This window comes from Aythya fuligula, chromosome 8, assembly GCF_009819795.1.
Source record: "Aythya fuligula isolate bAytFul2 chromosome 8, bAytFul2.pri, whole genome shotgun sequence".
Taxonomy (NCBI): domain Eukaryota; kingdom Metazoa; phylum Chordata; class Aves; order Anseriformes; family Anatidae; genus Aythya; species Aythya fuligula.
In genome coordinates this window covers 272,608-281,386 of record NC_045566.1, presented here as the reverse complement: position 1 = coordinate 281,386, position 8,779 = coordinate 272,608, and the positions used below count along the sequence as shown (strand labels likewise).

Sequence of the window (8,779 nt, the reverse complement as noted above, 5' to 3'; positions counted from 1 at the left end):
GCGGGCGCTGCGGGCCTCGCGGGCCCCGCCCTCACGCGAGGGAGGGAGGTTTGGGCCTCGCGGGCCCCCGTCGGCCGCCGCGCCCCGCCCCGCGCCATGGCGGCCTTCGGGCGGTGGAAGGCGCAGCGCCTGGCGCGCGCGGACGCCAGCCGTAAGGGCGCCCTGGACGAGCGCGCGGCGCCCGTGGTGCGGCTGCTGAACGCGTGGGCGCGGTTCTGCACCACCAGCTCCTGCGCGGGCCGCCTGGTGCTGGCGCAGGGCGGCGCCGCGGTGAGCGCACGGCGGGGCGGGGCGGGGCCGGTCCCGGGGGGCTGCCGGGGAGGGAGCGGGGCCGGGCGGGGCGGGAGCCGCGCCCCGGGAGCCCGCCCGTGAGCTGCTGTCCCCGGCAGGAGGACGCCGAGCGCCGCGGGGCGCCGAAGAAGGGCTGCGTGTGGCTGCTGGTGACGCACGAGCCGTGCCGCCGCGACGAGCTGGTGAGCGGGGCGGGGCGGGGCGGGCTGGGGCGGGGCGGGCCGGGCCGGGCCGGGCTCCAGCCGCGCCGTCTGCGCGCACCGGGGCTGTCGGCGCGCAGCGAGCGTGCCCTGAGGCGCTGCGGGGCCTGCGGCAGCAGCAGGCCGTCCCTCGGGGGGGAGTTCGCAGCAGGGATATTTCTTTCCAAACAACTCCCTGTGTTCAGAATAAGCACGATTGGTTTTTGTTGTTTTGTTTTGTTTGTTTGTTTTCCGTTGTAGTAGGTATTCTTCCTTTCCTGAAAGGCTCCTGTCAGAGTAACTGTGTTTTTCATCTATTCTTTGTTTTTCCTGCTGCTTGGGTTGCCAGCGAGGTATCAACTGGAGATTAATTCTGGTTTAAATGCCTTCACCTCCAACAGCAAAATAAAACTGATTTTTGTAGGATACTTGCTGGTATTTTTACAATGATGACTGAGTCGTTAACAGCCAAGGCTGGGCTAAAATAGAGTAGCGTGTGCCTTGGTAATACCAAATTGCCTCAGGAAAATAGGCATTTGCCTAACACAAGTTCCGGGGCACCATCTGAGATGATGCTTGCTCCACAGGTGCAGGATGATGTGGCCTTCGTCCTGTTCTCCACCAGTCAGAGCCTGAAACGCGTGTTGCAGCAGTAACTGTAAAGTGGGTTACAGAATGGGTCGGTTCTGGTTAACAAATGTTTCTTTAATGGAAGTGATCAACTTCCATAACCTGTGGCTATTTCTGCTTCATTGTTTTGGTCAGCAGTTTAAGAAGCGACCAAAATTAATTCCTTTGCTTACAGTAAAGGCAGACGTGTTTAGGTTAGCATGCCGGTGAGTGAGTATGTTCATTTCATATGTAGTAACTTCTTCATTAAAAACAGTCTTGAGCCCTGCTTGCTGTGAGAACAGCCTTCATTTACAAGCAGACACTTGAAAATAGTGTAACAATGAATCTCTTACACAGCATTTTGAATTGTGTCTTAAAATCCCCTGAAATATAATTTTTTTTTTTTCTTTCAAAATACTGTACCTTCTATGTGCATGTCTTTCCATGGTCTGTCCCAGAACTGAAGCAGTTACAAGGTCCCAAATTCCTTCTCTCAAATCACAGCTTGCTCTGCCATATGTATACATTTGCACACATTCATATAAAAAAAATCTTCCAAATATTCTTTACTGGTATTTGTTTTAGCAGAACAGAACTTGCTGCTACTTCCATCAGTATATTTCAGGCTGAGTAGGACACAGTAGGATGTTGCTATTGACTCCTGTGAGAGGAAATACTCTGATCTTTCCCATTCCTTTAGCAAGTAAAATGGATTTTTCTTAATGCATGAATTGTAAGAAAAATGTCTGAATAATTTTTAAACACCTTTGATAAAGGTTTGCCAGTCCGATATTTAGGAAATGAGAAGGGAAATCAGAATCATATACTCCGATTTGCTTTTCTGCTTTCAAAGTATTTCACTTCACCATGTATGTTAATGAGCATGAGATGTTTATTTTATTTTTATCCCAGTATCCTCCCAGCACTTAGAGAAAAAGCATTATGTATTATTAAGGAGCTCTTCACAAGGTTATTGACGTGACGCAAGCATAATCTCAGAATTACACAGGTGACATAAAACTGGTGTATTTCTTTTCCTTCACAATTTACTGGTGTGAGTTTCAACCACCTTCAGCTTCGGATTTCTGGATGTGTGTACAGCAAAACTGGGGTAGCCAGCATTTAGTACTTCAGGATATGCACACGCAGAGTGTTCAGTTCTACCAGGCCCTATGCATACATAGTTTAATCCACCCGTAGGTATGGGTGGACCTATAAAGTATGTCTTCAGCTGCTGTTTGTTGCTGACAAACCTTTCACAAAAGTGTTAGTACGGGATACCTTACAAGTACTTGACTGTGAGTGTAAGGTTTCTCACGAGTGCATCATTGCTCATCCCTGTCTCATGAGTAGGTTTTGCCAAATGCAGGGGGCTACACGCTGCTCTTGTCAGACGGTATCATACCTGGGCTAGGAGCCATACAACATGGAAGTGAAAGTGTTTGCTGCAACACAGACATTTGCCCTTCCTGAAATAGGGGCTGTTTTCTGTGTTAGTAAATGTGCTGCCATGGTTTCATTAAACGATACCAGTCATTTTCTGCTTCCTATCTCTATCAATTGGTCTTGTGGTCTAAAGAGAGGGATTTTCATTCTTGTGAGCTTTCTTACTCACCAGAGACAAATACTTTCTGTCATTTCATGGTAGCAGTTAAACTTTGACTATTTAGACACTGGGTTGGAACCAGATGATCTTCAAGGTCCCTTCCCATGCAGACAACTCTATGATTCTGTAACATGAGGTACCTACTCTTGTTCCCAATAGGTATTTTCCCATGCACTTAACTGGGAGCAAGTCTGGGCCTCAAGGTTTGTGGAATTAATAGGGAACTACTGAAAGTAATTTCTTATTAATTTGAGTTTACAGAAACTTAATTGATTTAGAAGCAATAAGATGATGATTTAAAAAAAAAAAAAAAAAAATTACCAAAAATGTTTTGTTCCATTAGTAAGCTTTTTGATGAAATAAGTATTGTAAGACAGCTTTGAGGTGGTGCTAACAAACATTGATAATTTCAGCCAATAGGGCTTTTGTAGCTATTTGTATTCTCACTGAAAAGCTACCTCTAAAGTATCTGCTAAATTAATTAGCTTTTGCAGGGAAACAGAAACCCTTAAAAACACCCTCACTGGAATCACACACGCTGCTCACAGGTAATAATGCGTTCTCTGTTATAATGCTTGCGGCAGAGACAAGGCTGTCTAGCTTGGCTTCCAACCACAGTACATGCCAATCATTTTGCTGAAGCAGGACACTGTCGCTCAGATGGTCAGAACTGAGTTTCAAACAAGGGAAAAAACTCTGAAAAGGCAATGAACATGTTGATGGCAGGTCCTGGCCTGGGTTAAGCCACACGAATGCCGGCTGCTGCGTGTTGGTACCCTTGCTGACACCAGCACAGCCCAGGCAGACGTGACACGGCGCAGGGGCCTCAGGGTGCACACAGCCGCCCTGTGCAGGGCCCTGCAGGGGAGCTGCACTGACTCTGCGTAGCCTTCTGGATAAGGAAGCTTTTTCACCACGTTAGCACACTCTCAAGCAGGGCATGTTCACCTCAGTGGAGCGCTGTGTCAACACAACTGGTTTCCAGGTCCAAGCAAACACTAAGTAAGTTAGCTTAGGTATTTCTGTACAACGCTGCATTATGCACTGTTGGTCATTTCTGTTTCTCATCAGCTTTAGCACAGCCGTGGTTACTTGGCATTTCTTAAAATCTGGCACATAAATTAGACGTTCAGGAAGACCTGCTTTCAACTCAAAATAAGAACATTTACAGATGGGATGATGCATAAATATATTTACATATTTTGCAATGCTTAAATGAAAAATGTGTTACTTCAGCAATTTTATGTCATCGTGCCTTAAAAAGCATGTGAATTTGATTATTTCCTGAAGATTTTATTGAATATTTTTGTCTTACAGAAAAGATGAGAGGCTAGATGAAACAAAAAATACAGGAAAGTCACTGAAACTTCTCAGGTTAATGTAGCAAGCTTTTTAGCACTGCAAATTAAAGGAAGTGAAGGTGAACAAGAACCCGAAATACAAGCAATACTTAGGATTAAATCATAAAATGGAGTAAGTAATACAACTGCATCAAAGCAGATCATCTGAATGGAAAAAAAAAAAAAAGCCGTATCAACCATTAAAGGTTGTTCTACATAACGATAGCATTGAAAAGTAGAGAAATTGTACTAATATGACATACAGAATGTCATAGAGTTTTCTCCACACTTGCAAACCCAGAAAAAAAATGTTACTAGCATCTCATTCTGCTACTGGAACTTAGGTCTTAAGGTAACTTCTTGAATTGTGTAATTAAGGTTTTTTTTGTTTTGTTTTGTTTTTTTTTTGTCTTGTTTGTTTATATGTCTAATTTCAGCCCCTGAATTGTGTTTCTTTAACTCTTACACTGTAGGCTATGCATTGTTGTTTAAATTAGGATTAAAATGTGATCAAATATGTTAGGCCATATATTCAATTGGCTGATGCTCAGAAAGTTTTCTGAAGTTGAGAAATATATTTCAGAAAGTAAATGTGGTTGTTGGTAAAGAACAGCGTAACAAAACAAACACCTGACTTCTCAGGTTTCATCTGATTGCAGTTAAACAGTCCTCTTCCCATACTGTAGTGACTGCATCAATTCACTTGATTCACAAAGAAATAAACAGGGAAGCACGTTAAAGTTTTTGAAGTCTTACCTTACCATGAATTTCTGTTGAACCTAATCAATTTAGCAAACAAAATCGTGGAAATCTGTGGAGTTTTTGTGCATTATGAGCAATGAAAAATCGGAAGCAGCTGAAAGAACATGATAGCTTGGATCTCATTTGCTATGTTTTTAATGTTTGCTTCATATGCTAACTATTATTTTAGTTGTTTTGGTACTAACAATACATATTTACAGTATTAATGTAAATTCTTCATGTATTTTTCAGATGACAGCACTAGAAAAAGCCACTGGTGATGTTGTGTTCAAGTTTGAACCATTTGTTCTTCATGTGCTTTGTCGAGAGCTGCAAGATGCACAGCTTCTGGTAAAATTACATCAAGTAACAATGTAATGTTGTTGGTCTGTTATATTCCTTGCTAGAAAAGTAAAAGTATTGGCTCTTGAGTAAGTTTTAGCACTTGAAAATAGTCCCAGATGTGCTATATGTTTAACAACTGTGGTATTACAAGCTGATGAAGAAAACAGCTTTAAACTTAGGAGAGATCTTGCTGTACTTTTTAGAAAACAAAATTACTTAACTACAGTTTAATCTTCTTCTTTGAAGCAGGTTGGCTTGTAAAAATAAATAAATAAATAAATAAAGCAGTGAGCCTAGATCGTTTTTGCTGGCTGAAATTGACTTTTTTTTTTAAAATATTGTTTTGCTACTGGCCAAGCCATTTGGCTCCAGCATTTCAACTAGTTGAGTAGCACCTTTGTCTTCTGCTTTTTCAGTGTGACTCTGGAGAGCAATGCATGATGGTTTTATTCCTTCATTAATGGAGAAGAGAGTTGATTAGGTTCTTTTAAAGTACTGCTGCAGTTTTAACTATGAAAGTGTTGTATGATTGTCTGTATGGTTACCAGCTCTTAAAGATGCAATAGTAAAGTGCCAGGAGAGATGTCAATGGCCCATCTGGATTAATGGTTTAGGATTAGACAATCAATTGGCTGTAGTTCTTTTGAAAACCATCCATAAAAATTTGTGGCACTTTGTGGGTTTGATCTTAAAGCCATCTCAATGTAACTATTACTGCATTAATTCAGGGAAATGGTGTTTTGAATAAATTCATTTTTTTTTCCCCCAAAAACGGAGTTTATAAATCACGTTGCATTCCTATTTATTTCTTGCTGTGAAAGTGTATATGACATGTTAACGACATTTATTTGTGCTGCAGCATTCAGTGGCTATTGATTCTGGGTTTAAGAACTCTGGTATTACCGTTGGCAGAGGAGGAAAAATTATGATGGTAAGGACTTACTGCCTTAGCTGTAAAGAATATAAAAAATATTTCATTAATACTAACCTCAAATATTTACAATTTAGACTGTGTCTCTTAATGTGAAGCACAGCTATGAAAGAGAAAGCTGTTGCGAAGAAATAACATTGTTTTATTTGACAGCAAACTAACTGTGTGGATAAGTTTAGGGGTTTTGTTTGGTTGTTTTGTTTTGTTCTCCTGTGATGAATTGCCCATATTGCTTACATAACCTTCAAAAAAAAAAAAAAAGTATTCTAGAGAAATCCTTCTCTGTGTGTTTTTAGGCTGTCCGGAGTACTCACTGCTTAGAAGTTCCATTGAGCCACATGGGGAAGTTGATGGTCTCTGAAGAATATATCGAGTTTCTTATACACGTGGCTAATCGGAAAATGGAAGAAAACACAAGGAGGATTGACAGGTTTGTTAGATAATACTAATCCTATTCATGACATCTAATTCCAAAAGTGAAAAATGCATTAAGGGTGTTATTTAAGGGGGGGAAAGATAAACAAACATACCCCAGATGTTTAAATTACAATTTCTTTTTTTTTTTTTTTTTAGCTCAGAAGACTATAAACTATTGAAGCAAAAAACCTATAAGCAAAGAGTTTGCAGACTGTGTATTACTGAGTAGAATTTATGTTTTTTTTTTTTTCCTAATGATTACAGCAGCATTTGTTGTTCTAACTCAGTAACTGTTTCAGAAGTATTCAGAATGCAATGCACACTTTAATCCACTAAATGTTTTGTATAGTTTCCAAAACCAGTGTGCTTCATGAAGGTGCTAGAAGGCTACACTCTAGGGGGTCTATATGTTTATTTCCAGACGAGGAACAGAATAAGCAGAAGAGCCAAAGAGCACGAAGATCAAATGCTGAGGAGACACCTATATATACTAAGACCAATTTATTTTTATATGTCCATATGGTCATCAGTGCCATCATTCATCAGATATGTGACCTGATAACATTTATGTTTTCTGTAAGATTAATTGGATCTTAATGGGACATGAATGTAATCACTAATAGGCTTCTAATATTTGTAGCATTGTGGCATCACAGAGCAAAGTGGCATGACATACACAAGGACACATGCTTGTATTTCTAATTTTTCTTCCAGAACTGGCTAGACCATTTCAACATTAGTAAGGATTTTTTTAATATGTTTTGATTGCATTCCAAAAGCATTCATTTCTCAGAGCAGTTTTGCAGATTCTGAGCAAACCAACAAAAATAACTACATGCTTGTCTTTCTAGATTCTACAAATGCTTACAGTTAGCTTTGGAGGCTGATGTCAGTGCAAACAATTTGCATTCTGAGGAGACGGAGAAGTATCACTCAGTGTACGTTCACAGAAGAAAAAGAGAGACCATTCAAGAACAAGATGTACACACCTCTCCAAAGGATCATAGTGAAGAATTAGAGCCTGAGGATGATCCAGAAAGTAACCTTGGTATTTTTGCTGAAATCATGATATAGACTAAGGCATTTGAAAGCAAATGACAAACTGGATGATAGCTGTAATGTTCTTTATAAGATACTGAAATTGCTCTAGGTAGTAACACTCCTATGGACACTACCAGAAAGAAAATTAATTAAACAGAATTGTGGACAGATGTAATGCCATAGAAGCACAGGAAACAAAACCTCATTTTTTTGTTGTTGTTGTTAACAGCACTGTTGAATTAACATTCTCTTACTGTGTCAGTTATCACAGAAGTGACTGGTTTGCTATAGCCTTTGGCCCTGTTCTTTGTAGAAGCATTTCCCTTTCAATTGCTGGGTTTAGGCCTGCTAATTTTTATTTTTTTTTTTTTCCTGAGGAGAGACTCTAAAAACTGTGTTGTTATCCTTGAAAGTTTTTAGACCCAGTAGGAACTCAGAAAAGTGTGCAGCAATGTAGATGGCTCTTTCAGAAAACACAGCCACTCATTAGTCAGCTGCAGTACAGTACCTGGTCTGGAGGTTAGTACAGGAAAGAAAAACTTAAGTATGGCTGCATGCAGACTTCAGCCTGGTGCCTCCAGGATCCTGTCCTAACTATTGCACTGAGCAGCAAGGTTGGCACTGTTTTCCTGCACTTTACTGTTTCAAGCTCTAGCCCCACTGCTTTAATGTGTTCTGCTTCCCTTGGCCAGCAGCTATTGAGTGTTACTTTTCTTTTAGCCAACTCCGTAAACTGTTATTTCATTAGCTCACTTAGATACATTTCTATCTGGTCAGCACCCAGCATCAGTCCAAACTGTTGGGCAAAAAGTCAACCAAGTGTATGCGAACAGGCTTTCTTAGCAGGGTATAAAATATTGACGTGCCTTAAATGTTACAGATGTTTGCACCATTTAATCTGTATATATTCCTGTATTGTCCCTCTGAAAAAGTCAGTGCATGCTGGAGTTTATTTTGCAGAAAAATGATGAATTTGTAAATGTTAGCAACAATGAACTCCAAGCCATTATTTTTATGACTGAGTGGTTACTAACAAAGCCTCACAGGACCCTGACTGAAGGAAATGGTTTATTTGGTACAGTTAGGTGGTTGTCATTGTTTCCATTACATAAACCTACATCTTGGGGACACTTTAATTCCACTGTAAAAAATTTGGCATGCAAGGTAGCAGTCAAAAGGAAAACTGAGGGCTTTAAATAGATTCTGAAAGACTGGTTAGACTACGTCTGCAGTAGCAGGCTCTCCAAAACAAAACAAACAAAAAAAAGCTCATGCC

The 8,779-nt window shown here is 40.7% G+C and overlaps 1 protein-coding gene across 1 annotated transcript; it reads left to right on the top strand.

Moving 5' to 3' along the window:
• The first annotated feature begins 96 nt into the window (after window positions 1–96).
• Window positions 97–8,512, top strand: TYW3 (tRNA-yW synthesizing protein 3 homolog). Its single transcript, XM_032192505.1, has 6 exons — window positions 97–270; window positions 390–473; window positions 5,022–5,120; window positions 5,974–6,045; window positions 6,342–6,475; window positions 7,314–8,512. The coding sequence occupies exons 1-6, from the start codon at window positions 97–99 to the stop codon at window positions 7,534–7,536; spliced, it is 786 nt and encodes a 261-aa protein (XP_032048396.1). The 3' UTR covers window positions 7,537–8,512.
• The last annotated feature ends 267 nt before the right edge of the window (window positions 8,513–8,779 follow it).

Excerpts from the sequence above, each read along its gene's own strand:
- TYW3 (XM_032192505.1), top strand. The coding sequence starts at position 97 with ATGGCGGCCTTCGGGCGGTGGAAGGCGCAGCGCCTGGCGCGCGCGGAC. Across the intron at positions 6,046-6,341 it reads GAGGAGGAAAAATTATGATG|GCTGTCCGGAGTACTCACTG; the intron begins GTAAGGACTTAC and ends GTGTGTTTTTAG. Across the intron at positions 6,476-7,313 it reads AACACAAGGAGGATTGACAG|ATTCTACAAATGCTTACAGT; the intron begins GTTTGTTAGATA and ends TTGTCTTTCTAG.